Here is a 23,982-nt window from a genome sequence, read left to right on the forward strand (position 1 = left end):
CATGGGGAAATGAGATACACCAGGTGTAGTTAGTGTTTGTGTACCTCTCTTGAGACTCCTCCTACAGTCTCCCAGATTTTAGTGAAACTTACACAATCCGGTTAAACTACAGAGTGCATCTGAATCAAAAAGCCAACAACAAAACCAGTCTTTCCTAAGAACAGTGCTGTTATTTTCTCTGCTACAATTGGTAGGAGAAATCGAATGCTTTTATCCATTCACCTGCCTTCCCCTGGCACAGTCAGCTCCCTAAAACCTCTCTTTCTTCTATTTCATGCTAGAGAGTTCCCTTTCTGACATATGTCTTTCTGTTCCAAAACACAGCTAAAAGTAAAATCTTTAAGATTTGCTTCTCAATTTTTGCAGACGTGATACGCTTTACTGGAGTGATGGCTTCCAGGGACATCTTATCTAGTAAAGAGAAACCGCAGACAAATTACATGGAGAATTACCTCACTGCATTTCCTTTGGGCTCTCTTGCTTGGTCTTGATTTTGTTACAAGAAACCCAAGTGTAGTAACATTTTAACCTCTTTTATATGGTTTGACCATAATGGGTGGGGTAGGTGTTGTTGCACAATTTCCCATCTTCAGGTGACTGGTGGAGTGGCTGTGGGACAGTATCATTGCTTTCTTTGCACTCCATCCTTGTATCTTCACTTACCCTTCATAGCACCTATTGCTGGTCTGTAAGAAATTAAGGCGTTTTTTAAGTATCTTAACTTCAAGTGTTTAATTTCATTCCTTAGAAACTTCCCTCTTACGGCGAAGTATATGTACCTAGGCTGAAAAGTGACAGCTTGAAAAGCCCCACGTTGTGTGTGGGAGCAATCTAGCTCATGGCTATGGAGGAGCCATTTCCTCAGCACAGACAAGGAGAGGGAGCTCTTGGGGTGGGACTTGGACAAGAAAGAGCCAGTCCTGATAGGAATGTGAATTCCCACTTAATTAAACCTCCTCACTGTCCACAAGAAAAATAGACTGCTAGCTGGCAATGTCTCATCTCTTGTTGGTTCTTACTGTTTTTGAACTCTTTCAGTTCCTTTAAAGCAAAGCCTTCCTATGGTTTATAAAGGGATGCTTTAAATCACCTTTTAAAATCAAGGGCTACCTTGATTTGATATGGCAGTCTGGATTCTGGAGTTTGCAGGGGCAATGGAAATATTTTCCTTGAAAAGAAAAAAGTGAATACATTTATAAAGAGATTTCTTATATTTCTGTCACCTCTCAGTGACTGCAGAAATTGTATGTGTTTTTTCTTGTCTGTTTGAAAAGTGTGAGATATTAGAGAAATCCTGGGGCCATGCTGAAAATACGGTTTTAATTGAATGTCTACCCTACAGAAGTTGATGTAGAAACATCAGGAAAAACTTGAGAATGGAGATAGTGGTACATCACAATTGCAGGCATAAAAGAAGAAGAAAGAACCGGGAGCAGTCTGTGACATCAAAGACTTTCTTGTTGAAAGACAAAAAAGGCAAACACCACTACAGTCTTTCACTGTTGTCTCTTGTTAGATTTAGTGCAACACAAACACTGTTGAGTAAGGTGTGGTGGCTCTCCAGGTGATGCATGGCTTCCCATCCCTCCTCCTCCAAGGCTGAAGGTTGGGGAACAGCTCAGTAAGGGATTGGGACTGACCTGGAGGGGCCCTAATTTGTTGAACTGCATTTGTTTAGTGCTGCTAACAGTGTTGGGTCCTCAGTTTTTGGTAGTTTTTTTTATCTACTAGAAGCTATCTTTACTGTTTTCTTCTACCTGTTTGCCAACAGACTTAGAAGGTGTATAAAGGAGGAGAAAGATGCTGCCCACTTAGAACTTTGCTCTTGGAATCACTATTCTCCCAATACTGGGTGCAGTTTTTGCTGCTGGGGGTCAGCATTCAAATGCAGCAAATTCAAGTCCATTGGTAATTAGGGGGACGAACAGTGCAAAGTCACTCATCCATGAGGGGTAGGTTTTTGATGTTTTGGCACGTCTGAATAGTCAGGTGCCGTTGGAATCAGCAGCTGCTGCAAAGTTGTGGGTGTTACGAGATGGAAACCATTGACTGCAGCAGTGATTATCTAAACAGCTCTTTTGTATGCTGGTAGCAATGGAATTTCTCTTCCTTCCATTTTCTGGGTGACTTATTATCAAGTATGACAGCTTGTCATGTGTGATCATCGTCACATCAGTCCTGTGAGAACGGGAACTCTTCCGATCACCTTCCTTCCTTTCACGTACAGGGCGAAGTGCAGGTTCAAATAAGAGCTAGGGCTTGCCTGTACTTGTTGCACTCGGCTGTGAAGCCGTGGTACGGCACTTCAAAGAGGCAGCCTGAAGGGCATTGACAAGGCGCTATAAGTGTCTGTTCGTTAACCAAAAAGAGGAACATTTTGTTCCCCTCTGGAATTTATGGCTCAGTGACAGACTGTTCGGGAGGGGATTTCAGAAGCTAAAGTTATTCTGCATGTGGTGACGATGATAAAATTGTGTGGTTAAGGAAAATGGAATTTAACTGATTATCTGTTGTTCCTTTAAACTGTTCAGTTAAATGGAAACATTTTACACTGACCCGTGTGTTGGTTAGCAAGAGTTTGTCTCGCAAATCTCTGTTAGAGAGAACATCACATATGTAAGCATTAGTACACGTCTGGTGGGTTGATTCTGGGGCTTTTTAACTTATTTTTCAAATGTAGGTGACCTTGCAAGCTAGACTTTGCTGATGTGAAAACTAACGATATAGTGTGTTAAGTATTACTGTTCTTATGGTTTCCACACATTGTGTGCCCATTATGGAGAACAGGGGAAGGTGATACAATGACCACAGTAAATTTAAGTTGATTTAAACAGATGAATCAAAGAAAACAGTTCATATAGCACCAGGTTATGGCTTAGTGTGCAGTGGAATGGGGTCTAGATGTCCAGGTAGAGCTCCAGGCAGTTGGCGTAGGTGTAGGAAGGGTGAGATAAGTTTGAGACTTGTCAGTGGTTGGGTGAGGAAAAGTGGTTGTGAGCAATATTATCGGAAATTCAGCCAGGAGATGGTGTTTAAAGCACAGATGTGAGAGGATGTGAAGTCCCCCAAAAGAATTCTAAGGAATACTCAGAAGTAGGAGAGCTAAGAAACTGTTTTGGGTAACCAAGTCACCAATACTGTTGAAAGCAGCAAAGAGCAGAGCTAATGAGGACTGGTAATTGGCCCAAAACTTAGGGAAGGAAATGGCCAGAGGGGGATTAGCAAAGGGAAGTTCCATGGCCAATTTCATTCATGTAGTCAAGGAGTAAGTTGATGCAAAACTCACTGTTATATACATGGCGATATAACAGAGTTCTGTTTTAGCTCTAAAGAGAACGTTTTAAGGAACTGAAAGAAAGAAGAAAGTTTCAGTGGTAGGCTATGGACTTAGTGATATGTAGTGAAAATGAGAGCAATTAGTGGAACAGTTTTTGTCGTGTGCTTTAAGAATGGTATTTAAAGACATGCTTGAAAGCTGATGGAAGAAACCCAGGCAAACACTGGAGATGAGCAAGCCCAAAGAAAAAGCAACTAATAGCGAGAATTTGGAGGTGGAACTGTCCCAGTCATCTAGCCTTTGCATCAGTACCTGTCCTAGAAAGCAGTTATTTGAGTAACTTGCCATACTGCCTTGTATTGGAAAGGTTGACATTCAGTAGGCATTACCTTAAAGATTCAAATGCTTTAAATACCTTTCCCTGTTTGGAAACAGGTCTGTATCTCTTTTTTTCCTAAAGTGTAATAATGAAAATGATTGAGATAATCCCAAGTGATATGGCTGAAACAATTTATTGTGACGAGATTCCCAGAGTCAGCACGCAGAAGGTGTCTTTGTGATCCCAAAGCACAGCATGTGTTCTCCTGGGAATATGCAGCCATTTCATATTCTTAAACGACTTGATTAGGAAACGAGAATTGACAGCTGGCTGACAATTGTGGCGCCCTTTGTCTCTGCTGTCACTTGTGAACCGTGTCTTAAGTGGTATAATTGTGGCCTGTAGGCTCCCCACAAACAATGAAATGATGCACAGTTAATAGATTTCAGGACACTTTGTTGATGTAGCTACTCTGTGAAGTCTACAGAAATACTCAGAGATCAATATAAACTTAGTATTTTACTACTAAAATAAACCTTATGCCTATCTTAAGGTTGGGTATTGTAAGTTCTGAAGACATCTATGTTGTTTTGAAGTAGTTTGCTAACGAGTGCATTAGTTCTAATGTTTGCTTGTTTAAGTACCTTTTGTTTGATTTTGGTCTTAAATTTTAAGATGAATTTGTTTTTTAAAGCTGTTATGTGTTCTGACCTTTTTAATATTTGCATTTAAAGCTCATATTCTGCCTTCAACAGGTCTAGAGGTTTATGTTTCTGGTTTCATTTAATAAAACTTCTATAATAACCACTTCAGGGATCACATTTCATGTTGCTTTCTGAAATAAATATTCACCTTGAATTCCTTTACAGTTAATATTTAAATTGCGCGTACCTTTATCTACCTTGTTTGAAATATAACATTTCTTTGATTTCTTTTAGGGACTCAACAGCCTATGGCACAACATGCTTCAGAGAAAGAGGCTTTGGAGAAGATTAAAATAGAAATCGAGGAGGAGCTAAAACGTCTTGATGAAGAGATCTTGGAAGGTGCTGTTCAGATTTTCCCATTTCACTTGAGAATTTCTGTGCCATATAATAGTGGCTAATTTATAGCAGGTACTCTAGTTACAGATATATTTGGATGGGTTGAGTATCTTCTCCCCTCCTCACCCCAGCTAGCATTTCTACCCATTGTCACATGAAGTAAAATAGTTAAATGTTATGGTGTAGAGTGGTGGAGTCTAGCCAAAGCAAGCAATTGAACTGCATTTAATAGGCTACTATAAATAATGAAATGTAAGCAGCCCTTAAAGCTGCTCCAGTTGATGGCAGAAGGGAAAACATACTCAAGCAGCTAACGTTCAGGGTGTGTGGACTTGAACCATCAGATTTCTCACTTCCACCAGTTTTATTTTTTGTGACGTGCTTTGATCAATAGATGTGGCTTTTATGGGACTCCCAGCAAGGGATAACTTGGAAATAATCTTTGCTTTGCATGTGTGTTTCAGACTGGAAATACAAGTAAAGTAAAAAGACTCTAAATCTGTTTTATGTTCATCCACATAGACCTTTAGGAGAAATTTTAAACAGAGGAGGGAAAGGTTGCATGAACAGAATATGGTTTTAAAAAGTCATGCTGTAGTACTGCTGCAAATGAGCAAATTTTACCACAGAAAAGAGGGTCTCTTGGTGCTCCATCAGGGTTGGCTTAAAAATTAGCTTATAATTGAGAACAGTTGCACAGTCAGGTAACTTGCTGGTTAAGATACAGTAGTGAGATAAGAGCTTAGAGGGGGAAATGTAGCTCAAAGGCATCTGTAGTTTCTAAGTGCCACTTCCAGAATATATTTGGAACATAGTTGTTTTACTAAAACTTCTTCATAGCATACTTTGATTATGGAGTTGTGATTTCTTCCTTCATTATGTGAATTGTGTTTAACTATTGGGATGAGAAATTTGAGATTGTTGTTGTTACATGTGTTTACTCATTTTATTTTGTATGCTTTTTCTTTCAGCATTTACCACTACAGGATTTGACTGCCACACTTCCCCAGTGTTCAGTCCTGCCAATCCAGAGAGCTCAATAGAAGATTGCCTGGCTCATTTGGGGGAGAAAGTGTCCCAGGAAATGAAAGAGCATCTGCACAAAGCATTGGAGATCTTGCTTAGCAAGTGAGTTTCCATTTCCTTTTTGTTAGGGAAGGTGTGTCCTGTTTCGCATTGTGACTGATGCTGAAATGCTGAAGACAGGACTACATTTTGTATTGCATTTCTTTCTTTTTCAGTATCCCTTTATCTGCTTGGTTTCTTTTTTTGTGTTGTGATGTGTGAATACTTTGTGCTATTCTGTTTGAACAAATGTAAATTCTGAAAGGTTTCTAAACTTTTATCATTGAACTGAAGAGACTAGTTTAAGTAGTTTGAGTTGCTGGTGAAGCTAGCAGTTGAGAGCTGCCAATTGCCATTGCCAACTAAATGAATGATGTGCTGTGGAAAATTAGCTTGTCTTACCTAATAGTTAAGAGCAGAGCTAGAAGTTTGATTATTTTCTGACCCAAGATGAGTGGGAGAGTTTCCCCGAAGGGAAGGTAGGTAGATACTTCATGGCCGCCATTCAGGACACACATCTGAAGCAAATGTAGCTCCCTGGGCTAACTGTGGTACGTTAGGAGCTGTCCTTCCAGATTAAGCTTATTGTTTAAATAGCACACGGTACTTGGCATGCTAGCATCTCAATTAATGTCTTCAGTAAATTAGTAAAATGGCATTGGTTGCTTGTTTTTCTAATATGAATTACTAGTCTGATTTTAGTGGAGTCACTTCTGGCTTTATGAATGACCTCCAAAGTGTATTTGTAGAGAGCTCAAGTTGCAAAGTGTTACTTTGCGGACACTTACACATGCTGTTGTGAAGACAGCATTAGCAAATAGCAATCTGAATCTGTTCTGTGGATTGGTTTAATAAATATGGCTCTAAGGAAGCTGAGAATCACTGTAAGCCTTAGATATCAGCATCTAGCAAAAAATTCTGATCTCATAGAAGGGGCTTAAGCATTCCATGCAGGCTTTGAAGAGGCATCTCACCTTCCCATGAAGGTAATACCCTTTATGGCAGACTTCTGAGGGATTATAAATGTGGAAGTTGTTTCTTCTGAGCATCAGGAAGTGCTTTTTTCTTGTTCTGTTGCTCAGTCACCCTGACAGGTTTCCCAGAGAGTATGTGGAGCATCTGTCCTTGGAGATGCTCAAAAGCTGCCTGGGCATGGTCCTGGGCAACCTGTTATAGGAGATTCAGCTTGAGCAAGGAGGTTGGACCAGATGACCTCCTGAGGTCCCTTCCAGCCTCAGCCATTCTGTGATCCTGCGACTCCTGAACTAGCTTGTCTTCTTGTAGAAACTATAACAGTTGTTGACTTTCTATGACTGTTCTTATTTAAGACCGATGAACTCCAACCTGGATTCAATATCAAAGGCCCTGTGTAACATCTGGCCAGACAGATGGAGGCAGCTGTCTCTTCTATCAGTTATCCACAGGAAAAACAGTTTGCCAATTCACCATTTACCTTTCAGAAATAAATACATATACTGTCTGCTTCCCTATGCAGGTTTCATAGGGTCAAACAGTAAGTTCACTGTTGTGTAAAGTAAAAATTATTTAACCACAGAAAATACTATGTAGGGTACAAACTTCTTCCTAAGTCGCAAAAGATGTTCCCCCAAAAGTGACAGAAGCTTATCTGCCTGTACAGGCCAGGCGTTTGTCCTGTGTGACCTTAGAAACTTGTACTTAGTATTTTACAAAGAGATAAGGGTTTGCAAAATACCTTACTGTAAACTAAAAAAAAATAAAAACATACTGGCAACAAGTTGGAAAATCAGCACTAAGCCTTGCAACCTCTCTGTTTTGTGTATCTAAATTAAAAAAAATAAGTGTTTAAAATGTTAAGGTCTTACACGTTGTAGATAATGGGGTATTGACCATTGTAGGTATTGGTTCCTTCTAGGTTGATCTCTTTGGAGAGTTCCTGATATGAGGCCTTTGAAAATGAAGTGGTTATGTGGCTGGTTGTAGCCTGGTGTTCTAGGCTTCTTGTATTTTCTATAGGAAAACTTTGTCATGTTCTTTTTGTCATTTTCTTCGTGTGTGTGTGTGTATATATAAACACACACACCCATGAAAATGGGGTGACATGCATGCCTTTTTATAAGGTGAACCAGAACTGCTGTTTAATCCCTTGATAATAACCTTCCTCCAGCTGTTGTTGCTCTTCTCATCCTACTGATTCATTTGGATTTGCATTCCAAAGGAACTAATACCAAGGGAGTTAAGAGAATGCACTTAAAATGACAAGCCCAAATTATATTTCCCTCAGCGTGCTTTAATTCTGTTCTTTCACTCATGTTTCCTACAGTAGTGTTATTTGGCACAATGCTTATTTATTTTGCTTATATTTGGTATTTTCCTCTCCTCTTACATGCGCATAGACAAGTATCTTTGTGTTAGAGTATAGCAAGGCTACTAAATTGTGACAGATTCTTAAATTTCAGTAAGCAGTTACAGTTTCTTCTGTCCAACACCAGCTACCACTTTCTCCCTGAAGCCAAAGTTTAAATTTGTCTGCTATCATGGTCTGACTTTGGGACAACTGCTTTTGAAAGAGTGTATTTTCTGTTGTCACTTGTCAAGAAGTCTTCATTGTTACTGACTGTAAGATATTATTAGATCTTGGAAGAAAGAATATGGAAGAGAGGGGAATTTTATCATCTGAATCAGAGAGGTAGAGATGTGATAATTCTAAAATGGGAAGCCTTGTTGAGATGTCTACTAAAATAAAATGAATTTTTTTTGATCGAAAGTACTGTTCCTTGCAACTAGAAGCTTGAACTTTAAATAATGTTAACACTGTTAAGCATATGTTGGTTGTTTGTAGTCTCTACTATTTATGAAAATTTCACTCTGCATTGACCTCCATCTCACAGTTGAATTTCGTAGTGATTTTTTTATCTTCAGATTCTTAGATTATAAAAAACAATCTTCAAGAGATCTGAAATATTGTCTGCATGTCAGAGAACTGACTTTTCTAATGTCCTTCAATTTGTAGACTATTAAATTCTTATAAAATTCACCTAACCGATTATTTGAAATTGTGTACCTGGGAGAAGGTGGTATCTTCCTTCCTCTGTCTGGTGATGGTGTTTTATGCCCTGAAATATGAGTCTTGTTTGCTCTTGAAAATTATTTGCTTTATATATGTGAAAATATTTCATTCTCTGGAAACTGAGAGTTTTATTTTATTCTTGTTCTTTTGTTTCCTTTTATAACTTTCAGTGTTGATTTAACTTCTGCAGGCCAGTGACATACCAAGAATATCGAGAGCGCACACAAGAGACAGCTGCTCATGCCAGTGGATGGAACAAGGTACCAAATAAGTGACTTTCACTTTATCTCTTGTGTCAGTTGTTCAGGAAACATGAGGGTGTGCATACCTGGTTTCAGGAGTTGTCTCAAATGACATGAAGCTTCATTGTAGAACAGCATGCAAATTTGTAAGTGAACTGTCTTTGTAATAGTTTTAATGTAAAATGAGTAGAATTACTGTCCCCAAAATTTATCTTTCATTAACCATTCAAATTTGTAATCTTAATCATTCTCTGACAGGTTCAGTGTGCATCAGAAAAATAATGAAATATTTGCAAATTTAATCATAAATTGAGTGTTTAAAAATTAGTCTTAAAATTTAAGTGCTTTTTTTCCTATTTTAATTTTTTAAAAGAAATATTTTACCTCCTTAACTAGATTTCCCTGCATACTTTAGAAACTGATCATCTAAGCAAGGGCGTGGGGCACTTTTAAAGCAGTTTGTTAATGTTTCTTGACAAGTTACTGCCCATGGCTATGTCAATTATAATTGGTGTGTTTGCTTTTGGTTTATTGTATTATGACTCATAGCATTTTAGCTTAAATAACCATGAAATCTGATTATCAAGAAGGTTCTTTAAGATGGGTATGTTTTTCTTTTCAGCTGGTGAAAACTATAAATGGGCATAAAGCTAGACATTATGGCTCAGATGGCCGGGGGAGATGGATGGAGATTTATTCTCTACTGCATCTCCATGTGCTGTTGGTACACAGCTGTTGCAGCTATAGCACCGGGTAGATCGATTGGGAGTATTGGGAGTTTTATGATTCAGTTTTATGATTCCTCCATTGCTGCTACATTTGTGCAGCCTTTGTGATTAATGGGTTTTGGTCCCTATTAGCTTTTGATTGAGAATATCAATCATACGTTGTCTTTGCCATCATCTTTACTTACCCATAATACTTGTTGCTACAAAACTTTTAGTCCACAAGCAAAACAATGGAATTTTTGTGTAATAATACAGCATCCATTTATATTGTTTTTGTGGTAGCTTGATACTTCAGGAATGCCTGGTAGTTCCTTTAATAATACTTGTTTTGTGAGATGGAATACACTTGTATTGGTTTCATTTCCTTTTAAATTCCTTTATCGTCTTAACCAGCATCATATTTTATAACAAAAGAGATCTAGGTATCTCTCCTCCAACTTCAGTCTAACTTAATTTTCACTCTAAGAAGAAGCTGTTCGCAAAATAATTTTTTAAAGTAGCTATAAATAGACACACAGTGTTAGGTCTAATTAGCAGACATGCAGCAAAATGAGGCCATGCTGGCCTCAGGTTCATGAAGGATTTGTATTTAAATTGGCTATGAGAAGACTCTTCTGCTCCTGCAAATCTACTCATAGATATCTGTAAGAACAAAGGACTGTGGGAAGCAGTGAAGATATGCCCACTACTTTAAAAGGGGAAAGGCAAATTAATAAGAATAGTAGTTTACAATTAATAAAGTGTTTTCCATGCTAAATATACTTAGTAGTTAAATATGTTAAATGTACTTTATAATGAAAAACCTAAGAGAAAGCAAATACAATACTCCATAGATAGCTCTTTAACAGGTTAGTTTCCTGACACTTCCTCAGATTTTCCACAAAGATGTCTCTTACTGAATTTGGTTTTGTCAGTTTGCTAAGAATGATGAAGGCTTTCCATCCCTCTAAGGAGAAGTATTGCTGAATTGAAGCTTAGGTTCTTTGATGACTAACTGTGTAAGTTAAGAAAACATACAACAAGCTGAGCTAGCTAAACGGAATAGTAAATCACTCCCTGTTACATGCTGTGGCCATCACACATCCTTAATTGCTTGGGTGGAGCAGAAATTGGAAAGACACAGCAATTGTCAGATATGACGGGTTAAAAATGTCAAAGTGCTTTCCCACAGACAGACTTTTGGCTGGTACATCTGTGATCAAGGCTTGTGGTTTGATCCAGACTAGAAGAAATAAAATTACTAAATCTAATAGATTAAATATATTTTAAGTTTCAGGTAAGCTGCATCTCTTGTGCTCAGTAGTGGCACCTCATGCAACCTCACGCAGCAAGATGTTCTTACTTTTAGTATCATATAAGCTAATATATAAGATCTCACTTCAAATTTCTGAGTCCTTGCTGTTGAAGGGCAAGTTTCTTGGTCCCTTTTAGCAACCTGGACATGGGTGAGGAGCTCAGGTCGGAATGAACTGTTTTTCTACTCTGATTTCACATTTGACACGTTATCAGATCCATCTTGTGTGTATGTATGTATAGGTATCTATTATATATGTGTATATATAAAAGCTCCAGCTATTTAATATGTTGAATGAGATGAGCTCAGAGAGCCTCACTGATCCCCTAATGGTGCAGCACTTCTGTGGCACAAAGCAGACTCAAAGCAGTCTTTGTAAATCTTGCTTGAGGTTAGGTGTATGTGAGACACAGGTAAGTATACAATGCTGGGTATGTATTGGATTAAAATAGTGAAGTTAGCTGGTTGCAAGTTAATGCGGACAAAGGCTCAATCTGTCTCTTTTACAGTTGGCAAGGTGTCAATTTTTTAGTCACTCCAGTTTTCACAGAACCTGTTCGTTGTGCAGGCATAAGCAGAAAGAAGACACTTCTAAATGTAGCCAGTATTTTTTCCATTTGTAAATGTGGACCTTTTCTAGAGTGCAGTGGTATGTTTGAACTGCTGAAGAGATGTGATTAACTTACGAGGGATGGAATGTAAAAGAATGTTTCCTGTCACTAAAACATCAATGTTCATGTGAATAAGAAAATATTGCCAGGTAAACAAATGCATGGGAACATCAGTTTTTCCACTAACATCCCACAGAAGCAAAGTTTACCTGTAGATATTTGAAGTGCTGGTTCTCAGTAAAGGAATTCCAGGAGAAAAAAATATTTCATGTATTTCTCAGAAATTGTGATGTGAGAATAATAGCTACGATAGATCCTGTAAAGAAAAGGATGAGGCTCTTTTTAAAACAAAACCAAATTAAAAACATCCCAAGCTTAAACAGGGTATTATTTTTGTAATGAATATATTTTAAAATCTGGCAACAAAATACTTATTTGTTTTTTATGCTTTGCTTAAAAAATAATATTATATAAATACTCCAAAAGTACTTAATTCCACTGTTGTGCATCAGATAAAAGGATAACAAACTGATATTTAGAGTCAACTGAACTAGTAGGTTATCTTAATAGTTATCTTAGTAGTTATCTTAATGTTCCATTTTTACTGATTAATGGGAGCTAAAACAAAGCTAAAAAGCTAAAGCAATAAAACAAAAATGTAAGAACTAATCATGTAAAGAATTGAGTGAATTTTTGTAATAGTAAAAAGATACACAGGAATGGCAATTACTTTCAATATAACTTAAGAATTAAAATCTTCAAGATCTCTCTTCAGAATTGTAATATTGTAGTGTGGGATTGCAATAGTATAACTGGCAGAAATCTTTCATATACACAATCAGAAATCTTCTGATCATAAAATATTTTTATTATTCCTTAGAAGTTTCTCCCCTCAACTGTTTTCTGCCATGCTCTGCTTGATACTGTATTTGTTTTCTTTAGTCAAAGTAAAAAAGGTCTCTCTTACTCCTTTCGGTACGCAATGGTGATGGAATGAATTGCAGTTGCTTTGAATTTTTAAGGCTGTATTTTTACTTAGGTCTAGTTTTAAATCTCATCACCATGCATGTAGTTACACCTAAGTACAAAAAGTTGTTGCTAGCCTTAATGGAAGTGCTGTGAACTTGTTTTCTTTCATGAATTTGGGTTAGTTTTGTGCAAACTTGGTCCTGCTCCTACTGATCTCAAAGGTAGAAGTCTGTAATTTCAGTGGGAAAGGAAAACCAGGCTGTTTTTTGGTCTGCATGGAACTGAATGTCAGCATCTGAATTAGGTCTTAAGAGTAAGGGACCAGCAAGACATGCTAAATTTGGGAGGAGTAGATGGATTGGATGTTTAAACTGGCAAAGGAAGAAAGCAATAATTTGAATTCACTCAATTTCTTAAGCAGCTTTTTTGCCTTTGTTTCTCCTCCCTTGATCTTAAAGTAAATGTCAAATATTTTGAGATGGAAAGGTTCACCCTGTTGTAGAATTCTGTGGGTGTGTTCAAAGCCTTCGAAAGATACCTAGTCTTGACATATTTATTTTTTTCTTTAATCCAAAAAGACTTCAATTTCCTCTGACACTTATCTCACCTTGACCTGTTCCTTATGCCTGTGCATGTAACTGTGAGTTTGCATCTTTTCTGCTTCTGGGCTGAGATTAATTACAAGAAACTCAAAAAACCACAAGGCTTTTAAAATTCAAGCAGCATCTCATTTCTAGTTAAGTGAATGAAGTGTTTACTGTTGTTCCCAGAAGAACAGTAATATAATCTGTTTTTCATAGTATTGGACTCTATCTGTTTTTAATCAACTAGAACACTTTAAATTTACCAGACTGCAGGCATTTTTAAGGCCCTGTCTGTTTTTAGTGGTCCATCTGAGTCTGACTTCACCATGGATTAAGTACAAATTTCAAACCCAGCCTCCTTTTCCTATGCTTCTTCCTCCGGCTGTGCTTCCTAAGGTGTGATTTTTGGGAATAGTAAGAGGATATTTACAGAAAAGAAGATCAGGCTAAAGGAGGACAAGACTGGGAAAGAAAGGAGGCATTTAGAGTTCAAACTGTACAATAGTGTTAACCTGTATCTACCTTGTGTGGGCAGGAAACAGTGGTCTGATTTGCACGGTGTTCTAATGACCTTCTTCAGCCTTTACAGAGAAGTGCAATGCAGTTGTCATAAACTCGATGCAGTAAAATTAATATTTATCTTTCTCTTGTGTTATAGTAGTTTTTTTCAGATGCTAATGACTTCAATTCATACTAGTTTTTCCTGAACTTGCCAAAGTACTGCATATAAACATTGCCCAGAGGGCCACTTGCTTGCTCTAGGAGAATAAATTTAGAGTTTAAAAGTTCACCTGCATGTTGTTTAGGCAAACAAAACCATAATTTCAGAAGGAAGTGTCTAGAACTGTGTTATATAAAAGAGGTGAGTTCACAGATTACTGCATTTTCCAGAGCAATTCACATTTGGGTTAAGGCTGAACATTCAGTTATAGTTGGAAGGAGAAATAGGAGCAGGAACAGAGGCAGGGAATTCTGTACGTGGTAGATTTGGCACAGGAGAGAGAGTTTAAACATAGAGAGGAGTATGTGTTTATCACTTTAACGATGCCTGTAATGTTATGCTGCTGTGGGGAGTTCATAGAATAATGGAATATACAGAGTTGAAAGGGACCCACAAGGATCATGAAGTCCAACTCTTGGCCCTCACACAAGACCATCAAAAAAACAGGCTGAGACTGCTGTCCAAATGCTTCTTGAGCTCCGGCTGGCTCAGTGCTGTGACCACTGCCCTGGGCAGCCTGTCCCAGTGCCCGAGCACCCTCTGGGTGCAGAACCTTTCCCTAACCCCCAGCCTGACCCTCCCCTGTCCCAGCTCCATGCCGTTCCCTCAGGTCCTGTCGCTGTCCCCAGAGAGCAGAGCTCAGCGCCTGCCCCTCTGCTCCCCTCATGAGGGAGCTGCAGGTGCCATGAGGCCTCCCCTCAGCCTGCTCTGGGCTGAACAAACCAAGGGACCTCAGCTGCTCCTCATATATCTTGCCCTCTAGACTCTCACCACCTCTGTAGCCATTCTTTGGACACTCACTAATAGTTTTATGCCTTTCTTATATTGTGGTGCCCCAGACTACAGATTGCTCTTGAGATGAGGCTGCTGCAGAGCAGGACAATCCCTTCCCTCGACCAGCCAGCGATGCCATGCCAGATGCACCTCAGGATGCAGTCGGCCCTTTTGGCTGCCACAGCACACCACTGACTTCTGTTCAAGTTGTAGTCAGCCAGAACCCCCAGATCTCCTTAAATTGAGCCCTGGGGAACCCTACTAGTGATTGCCCACCAGCCTGATGTAACCCCACTTATTATAACCCATCAAGCCCAAGTTGTTTGCTTCTGTCCAGTCAAAAAACAGAGCATCAACTTCTAGAGTCTGTCTAGCACAGTGCATCTATTAAAGAATGTACGTGAGTTTGCTGTTTGAATACATTTTTGATGTGTATCCCTTCAAGCTACCTATAAAGCTGCATTTTTTTTTACTTCTGAAGTAGTAAGTTCTGGACCCATTGTGCTTTTTTACCTGAATCTCATGTTGGGGAACATGGGGCTCAAGAAATGACTGCAGTACTGTTCTGTGAAATTCCCAAGTTACACTGTGGTATTTTGCTTGTTAGATTTCCTACTGTTTTGTATTGTATTTCTACCTCTTGTCTTCATAAAAATGAAGTGTATAGTCTCTGATAACTCTGAACTTGTAGATCCAGGCCTTTTCCATAGACCACATGAGTTCTTCATTTTACTTACACAATAGTATTGATAAGGCTTTCTGTATTTATTCATATTTTTTTTTTAATTTTTTTTTGTTTAAGGTCTTGGTACCCCTGGTTCTGCTACAGCAATTCCTCATGGAGTTAACCAGAAGAGGCCAGGAACCATTGAGTGCACTTGTGAACTTTGGGGTGACATATCTAGAAGACTATTCTGCGGACTATATCATTCAACAAGGAGGATGGGTAAGAAAACAGTTTAATTTCCATATTTTGTTCGAAGCTTATTTCTAAGTGTAAGACTGGTCTTAATAGTAGAAAAGCTATTCGTACTTAAAGCAGAAAGCTAAGAGGAATTGCTCGTACTAAGCCTGTGGGAGAATGGATGCCTCAAAAGGGAGAAAAAATTCAGGAGGTCAGGACCATATACTTGGAAAGAGATGCTGGGCAGTAATGTATTTCACTCTGCCCCAAGGCATAATTGACTTTTACCTGTTCATTACTAAAGTTGGTATTGAAGACCTATGTGATCGGACCCCACATTTTCCCCAGCTGGTCTGTTTCAGTTCTTTGCATGTCTGGTGTTTTGGACTGTTGTTGAAATAGCAGATGTCCTCAGGAGTAAAATAACTATTTTTCATACACTTTGTTAATATGCTAATGGTTGAGCTTTTGTTTGAATGCTCTTTCCTGTTAATATACATACAGAATTACATGTACATGCAAAGACTCGTAGTAAAAGAGATACAGTGCCTGAGAGGGTCATCTTTTTAATCTTGTCTTCATGCTACAGTGACTGCTGGAAATGTTATTTTTTTCTCCTCTTAAATTTCAAAGGGTTTTTAGCAGATGAGTAATTGGGGAGCATGTAGTACAGAAATGTCAGTAGGTTCTTATTTATTATTATTTATTATTTAATAGCTAATGCATATTGGATTTTATATAGGACCAAGCAAAATTGCTTTGTGCTGCATTTTGTTATGGAAGTCTTAAATTCATGATAACCAATAGTCCTGAGTCATGGCATACTGAGAAAGATACATCAAAAAAAAGTATCAGTTAATTCACAGGTGATGAGCTGGGTCTTGAAGGTGGAGCTGTGGTAAAGGATGCTGATCTTTAGATTACTGTGTTTGGGAAGGATACCAGATTTGAATGGGATTAATCTGGGATTAGGGAAATGCAAGTTGATTTATTGTAAAAAGAAAAACTATTCAGTAAAACTGAGTGATTAAAAAGTGCTAGTAGGAAAAATCTCATTCAAAGGACTTCTCAGATTTCAGGATGTTACCTGAATTTTTCTTTAGCAGTAGTTCCAGAATTTCTGTATTTCTGCACCTACCGAAATCCTTACACTTCCTGGCAATTGTGGATAATGGTTTTCAAAACCTCGGGGGGAGGGGGGAGGGTTGTTTGTCTTTAATGGACAGAAACATTGAACAGCATGCATCCAAATGACCTTAGGTCACTTGATAAATGCATTTCCATTTCAAAGTCTTTGCATCACAGGCAAGGCCCTTACTTACAACTTTAAGAGGGGGGTGGATGATAGAGCTGTTTGGCCTTATTTTTTTTTTTCTTTTTTCAAAACCTCAGAAAAGACTGTGGTCTGTTTTCTATCCCCTATTTGAGGCCTGCTATAAACATACTTAATACAGCGCAAAGCCTCTGAAAACAAGCGGCTTTTCAGCATGGCCTCCGAGGGAGGGGGGTGTGCTTTGTGTTTGTGTGACTGTGCATGTACGTACAGGTCTGGGTAGGCAGTGTTTAATGGGCTACGAACTTGTCTGTATACATCCACTCAGGCATAAAATCAGACTGACACAAGCGGTACAGCAAACAAGCCAGAGCTATTTTTGAAACAGCAGAAGAGGCGAGGAAAGAGGCAAGGTGACAAAAATCCTTTCCAACTGAGTTAGCGTAGCCGCGCTAACCCTTTGTGAGTTGCTGTGGGGTTGGGGTTGGGGGACCTGCTTTGCTTCTGGTGTTACTGGGAATGGTATTCTGGGGACGGCAATGCTGAGAGCAGGGAGTGGAAGATATTCGTGTTTTTGGGAAGGGTTTGGGACAGCCACATGGCAGGCTGTTAGCTATCACCCAAGTGTTTTGCATTTTTTAAGATAAGCATCTGCCACAGGAGTGCTGTGTGCCAGATCAAGCTATCAGTAATGCTTTGTTAGAGCCACGGGTGATCTATAAACCTAGGAGTCTCCAGTGAATTACACTCTTAGGACAGTAAAAGATTGGGGTTTTATGTTGTTCCAGAGTGGTGTGCAGATAAGTTTTTCCTGCAGCTGGCAAGAGCTCTTTATTTAGAACTGAAAAGATACCGTAACAGCTTATCTGGTGTTTTGTGGATCAGCAGCAGAGGACAGCTTTATGGGAGCCTGTTTTGCAGTGCTAGACCTGAATAGAACCTGTAGCCTTCAAGGCTCTGTCTATTCCCTTGGCACTGTATGATTTGGGATCCTCCTTGGTGTTCAGATTGAAACCTACCTTTGCGAGAAGAAAAGTAGTCAGTTGGAAGAGCAGGGGCTAGATGAGCCCTTCCTCTGCCCAAACTGCTGTGCTGTGGAGTCAGCGCTGCATGGTGTTGCATCATGCAGCGGGACCACTCGCTGCGTAACGCTGTGCTGCTGCTGTACAGCACATAGAGCTCCGGAGATTCTGCCTCTCTGCAAGGTTTCAAACTAATCTGTGGGCTTGGGTGTCTTGTAGGGCTGGGAAAGCACATGATAGAGGACAGTAGACAACAACAATTAGAAGCAAAATTGCTAGCTCAAGGGAATCAAGGTGGAGACATTGGATAGCGAGGCAATGTATTTTAGGAAATCAGCACAGCTTGTGAGGAATGGGGAATTTGGGGTACCTAAACTGAAGGTAGCACCTCTAAGGTGCAAAATAACTTTGTTTTTTTTTTTTTTTTTAATCTCTGTTCTGTTGAGACGTGGTGATGAGATATGAGTTGAACAATGAATGTTCCCCTCCCATTTTTCCTTCAGGCACTAAAATTTTAATTCTGTTAGCTTTTAATGGTGGAGTGGGACTGGGTTGTAACAGTTGGTGGGAGAATCACTGTCATATTTGTGCATGTGCGAGTGTGTATCATACTTTGATGCTATCAAAATGCGTGTGTTGATGCCCTTCCTCTTAGTCTATTGTACTGCTGTAGGGTAAAAGTCTTCCGAGGAGGGATGTCTGCCTTCAGCACATTGCATGCTGTGTTTGGATGCAGCTGGCATGGAAATGGCTGTGTATGAAGAGTTGAAATGACTATTCCATCTAGTTTACAGTCTCATAGGTTTGCAAGTAGCTGCAAGCTGAGTTTGGAAGACTTTAGGAAAGCAAAATAATCTTGCTTTCTTCTGGATGGGCTCCCTCTCTCACTAACTGCAGTGTTGGGTTTTGCTGCAGCTTTTACATTTACTCTGCTTGACTTTAAATTTGAGAACCATCTCTCACTGGAGCAAAAAGCACGTTTGGGGGTTCAAGTGCTCTGAATAGCTCCATGTGAGAATGCACATCTCTTCCTTCTGATTCTGTTCTGAACCCAAACGGTCATGCTTGGATCTTGTTTCTGTATTGTTTTTGAAGCATCACAAGCCCATTCCCAGTCAGATTTGGCAGTAATTTCATTCTACTTCCCAAAGGCAATGTTAGGGCTCAACAAACTGACGTGCGGTGTACACGCTCTCCCCTCCCCTCCCTTCTCCTCCTGTCTCCTCCCTTCCCCTCCTCTTACTTCCCCTCCCTTTTCCCTCTGCCTGACTTCTCCAGGGCTGAATGTTGCTGCATCAGAAGCAATTCTTGATCTCCTGGAGAAGTGCACAGTAAGGCCAGTCAGTTGGTAAGGATTTTTTTTTTTCCTCTTCCTTTCCCATCCCTCCTCCTAAGTAATTGATTTCTTCTCAAGCTCTGCATATTCTGATTTCAGTGGTTAGATTTCATCTGTCTGGGGATGTCTGTAAAAGGGAAAAAGTATAAGATTACTCGGAAGCTAGGTGGTGTTTCTTTTTTTCTCGGATTCACTCTCATGTTACAAGCCCATCTGCTTTTCATATCGTTGAAAGGGGTGAAATAAATGTATGCAGTTGGTGTTCATCAGGAATCAGTAACCTTCCTTCTCTCAGTAGGAGGCTTGTGTTTGTATTTATGACCATAGCTGAAATCAACTCTGCCTTCCCAGGGTTTGTGTCTTATGATGTTCAGAGCTGGATTTGAAATTAACTAGTCATTTGCCCGTGTTGGAGAGGATAAAGTAAACTTCCTTAAAGCATGCTTAGTGTTTACAGTTCCTTATCTCAGCTTCAGAAGGGCTGTTCTTTATCTCCAGTGTTTTGGTTTGGGCTTTTCTGCTCTTTCTGACATTTTCTTTGCTGCTGTTCGTTGAATAATGTACGTACTAGAGTCTGTTAACAATCTGGAGAAAAAAGATAAAGAGGCACTTGTCATCCCGGGCAAGCAAGGCAGGCAGCGTGCGCAACTGGAGATTAAAATCTTCTGCAGCAGCCCAGGTGTCTGCCTCCAGAATGACAATGCAAAAATAGACAGACTTGCTACACTGGGGGAAAGATAAGTAAGTTTAATACGGTAGCGGTGCAAGAAAGGGGAATCTAATTAAAGAAGTTCTATAAAGGAGTTTTCCTTTCAAAATAATTATACTTTGTATCTGTGTCATGGAAAATGGCAATGAAATATCCACTTTTTTGTATGGAACTTCTTTAGTACAGTAATATTTTTTTTTTTAGGCACTGTGGCTGAAGGAAAAGGAACTTAAATGGTGAATGACTGAGCAACTAGATCTCCTTTCATTTTGTCCTTCAACAACTTCAGATCAGTCTTTCTAAGGAAATGGTCTCTAAATTAATGAATTTACTTCGATTTTCACTGCTACAACTAAAACCTAATAGGGTGTTGCTTTGGAATTGCCACTCTGCAGGTAGCAGAGGTTATGCCAGAGGACAGGGGAATCAATAGGATCATTTCTGAAGGGTGTTCTAGTCAAACAGGCATTGAAGGGGTAGGAGCAATGGCTTTAATATCAGCGTGATTTATTTTGGTTCAGATTAACAATGCATTCTTTTTTTCCCATTCTTGTCTTTTAATAGAAAGTTTAAGTCAGACAGTCCTATTTGTGGATTCTGCTGGGTTTTTTCTTGGCTCCACCTATCTCGAGCTTCATAAAGATGAATGCTACAGTGAGTGACTGGGGGATTTATTATTTTGGAACAATTTTGGATCTGGGTGTTGCGAGCTGCCCTTCTGTAATAATCCATTTCTCTGAAGGACGAGCACGGTGATGCTGTTAATCTGAATTCAGAAGGGATCCGAAGAGGCATAGCCCAGCTCTGAATGCAGAGGCAGGGTGCAGTCTGTCCACTGAGTTGTTGGCAGGGGTGGGGGTGAAGCTGCACCGACGCTGCAGGCACAGCCTTTCCTGCTCAGCCCTCGGCACGGACGGCACTTCAGCGGTTCGGCAGCGTACGGCTACACCTCTGTCACAGCAGAAATCATATGACAGATGTACTCCCAGCTCTGGGGAAACGTGTTACTGCAGGAAACTTGCTTATTTCCTCAGGGGGAGATCTTCTGGGATTCCTGGATGCGGGCCAGTTCATAATTCATTGCCTCCTGTTTTTCAGTCACTAGATTATAAGCACAAAAGTGTTTAATGGGTTCCTAGTACTTTTTTCATTGCTGTAACAAGGAAAGAAATGCCTGAGTCCATTTGTCTTTGACAGATTATGTTACAAGGTAAAGTTCACTACTCAAGCCCAAGAAACTTCTAGCTGGGTTGTGTTTTGAATTTCTTATTGTAAAAATTGCTCTTCTGGAACATTCTGCTTTCTGTCAGCACTTCCTCCTGTATTTCAAGGTGTTGCCTTGGGGATTTACATGGAACTACAGAAGGGTTTGGGTTGGAAGAGACCTTAAAGACCATCTGGTTCCACCCCCCTGCCATGGGCAGGGACACCTCCCCCAGCCCAGGCTGCCCAAAGCCCCATCCAGCCTGGCCTTGAGCACCTCCAGGGATGGGGCAGCCACAGCTTCTCTGGGCAGCCTGTGCCAGGGCCTCACCACTGTCTGAGTGAAGCATTTCTTCATTATACCTAATCTAACTCTACCCTCTTTTAGTTTAAAGCCACCCCCCCGTCTTACCACTGCACCCCCTGACCAAGAGTCCCTCCCCAGCTCTCCTGCAGGCCCCTTTAGGCACTGGCAGGCCGCTGTAAGCTCTCCCCGGAGCCTTCCCTTCTCCAGGCTGAACACCCCCAGCTCCCTCAGCCTGTCCCCAGAGGAGAGGTGCTCCAGCCCTCTGATCAGCCTCGTGGCCTCCTCTGGGCCCACTCCCACAGGTCCCTGTCCTGGTGCTGGGGGCCCCAGGGCTGGACGCAGGGCTCCAGGTGGGGCCTTGCAGAGCAGAGCAGAGGGGCAGAATCCCCTCCCTGCCCTGCTGGCCTCGCTGCTTTGATGCCGCCCAGGGTACGGTCGGCTTTCTGGGCTGCAAACGTACATTGATGGCTCATGGTGAGCTTTTCTTCCACCAGCACCCCCAGGTCCTTCTCCTCAGGGCTGCTCTCAGTCCATTTTATGTGAGTCTGTTCAGTTGCAGGAGAAAAAAGATTCAGGCAGCATATATTTACTTTTTTTCCACCGGAAGGTGGCACTCCTCTCTGACTCCTCTCAGAAGTTTTGCCTTTTCTAGACAAAATCAAGATCTGGAGTGTATGGCTGGCTCATTTGGCTGTATAGCTTTTGTGTGTGTGTGTGTGTGTGTAATTTTGAATGAGTTGCCTATTCAAATCATCCCTTGTGTGAACAGCTAGCTGTTACCTGCCTGCTTAAACTTGGGTAAGAACTGAACCAGAGACCAGTCAAGCTTTTCAGAACACTTAAATAAAAACATCACCCACCTTCTGTTTTGGAAGAGCAAACCTTAACATCTAGATAAAACTTAGTCATAGGATTCATTTGGCATCATATAACAGATTGTTCTGGGGATGTGTTAGGAGAGAAACAGAGGATGTGTTTGGCTGGAAGCAGGGAGATGCGCTTCCTTGTCTACTAGCTTGACTTTCAAGGACCTCAACTCAGCAAGCTAATTGCAGAGATACATGTCTAACGAAGATGTTGATGTCTGGGTTTATAGAGTAACACTATGTTTGTAGGAAAAAAAAAGTTGAGTTTTGAGACATTCAGAATTTTTATTTCTGGTAGAAATAGGTATTCAAATTAATAATAATATTTCTACCAGAAATAAATAAATTTTCTCACATAAATCCAAATGAAGTTTTTGTTCTATTGAATATGTATTTGTTCCATTATGAATAGTTAAAGTTTTTGTTCAATAGCAAAAATAACTGCTTTAGTTAGGAAGTCAGCTTTTCTGTATGAAATTAATAACGAACGTATTAGAAAACTTTGAAATACAGTATAGTTGTCACAAGCATCAGTTTCCAAATCTTGATGTTTTTATTTTTTTATATTTTTGCTTTTCATTGTCTTTAAGTCATAATTGAAACTGATGTCTATTAAGTAGCACTCTCTGACTATATGTTAAAGGTTGGTAGTGTTTTGAATTCCACGCTGAGATTTTCAAAGTTCAGGTTACTGATGCTAGCAGGGCTACAGCTGAATCCAAACTGATAGGTTCTGCCTGGAGAAGGAGGTTTCAGATTGTTGCTTTGTTACTGGTTTACAGTTGACTAGTGTAGCTCGACCTGTAGTGTAATGGCCATGGCCTGTCCTGAGGAATAGTCTAGCATGTTTATTGAGGTTGCTTTCTGTCACTTGTTAAACTTTTCCACAGGACTTCTGCAACCTTTTATAGGTTTTGTAGGTTGAAGACAGTAATTGGCTTCTGGAGCTCGGTTTATATATCTACAGATGCCACCTCAACAGAATTAGGTTGACCTTCTCCTCAAGACTGCCAAATGTGCTGTGGACCATCCTTGTGTTCTAGCTAAGAAGGGAACTATCCAGTTCTTCCTCTTGTCATGACTTGTGCCAACTCTTCCCTCAAGTGGCTGTGGTTGGAATCAGCAGTGGCAGTGTGGTGCAGTGAGGGACTTATTCTTGCTTCTGTGGGCAAACGTCATGTAGGTCTGTAAGAATAATGGGTGAAGAAAAGCACTCCACGTTTGCAAACGTCCCATCCCAAATTTGAAAAAGCACAACTCTGATTTTTCTGGTCTAGAGCAGTAGACTATCTATTTACAATAAATAAAGCAGATGAAGAAATACATAAATTCCTTAGTTACCATTAAATCTAAAAAGTATGGCTTATATAAGACCTCAGGTTATTAAAGACCCTTCCAAATGTGCCATCCTGTCCTGAATTAATCTGTCTGTGGAAGCTTTGCTTCTGGGTCACATCTGTAGATGAATCAAGAGAATTGTCCTAAATGTTGCTCAGTTTTTATTGCAGCTGCTTTAAAAGAAAAGCAAAACAAACAAAAAAATAATCAAACCTCAACCACATCAGCAGGAAAGCACAGATTTGTCCTCTTCATTTTCTGAATTAACTCTTAATACAGATCAAGAAAAGTCATCTATTTTAAATAATGCCTATTACTGTTTGGCTTTTCAATTAAAATTTTATACAC

At 40.0% G+C, this 23,982-nt stretch overlaps 1 protein-coding gene across 1 annotated transcript in view; it reads left to right on the plus strand.

Annotated features, from left to right (window-relative positions):
- BCL2L13 (BCL2 like 13) overlaps positions 1 to 23,982 on the plus strand; it is a 39,547-nt gene that overhangs the window by 6,823 nt on the left and 8,742 nt on the right. Inside the window, exons 3-6 of the mRNA XM_038186595.2 lie at positions 4,535 to 4,642; positions 5,611 to 5,767; positions 8,944 to 9,013; positions 15,479 to 15,622. Of these exons, the coding sequence (XP_038042523.2) occupies positions 4,535 to 4,642; positions 5,611 to 5,767; positions 8,944 to 9,013; positions 15,479 to 15,622 (479 nt within the window). The remainder of the gene's footprint in view (positions 1 to 4,534; positions 4,643 to 5,610; positions 5,768 to 8,943; positions 9,014 to 15,478; positions 15,623 to 23,982) is intronic.

The sequence above is a fragment of the Anas platyrhynchos genome, chromosome 1 (assembly GCF_047663525.1).
Source record: "Anas platyrhynchos isolate ZD024472 breed Pekin duck chromosome 1, IASCAAS_PekinDuck_T2T, whole genome shotgun sequence".
Classification (NCBI taxonomy): domain Eukaryota; kingdom Metazoa; phylum Chordata; class Aves; order Anseriformes; family Anatidae; genus Anas; species Anas platyrhynchos.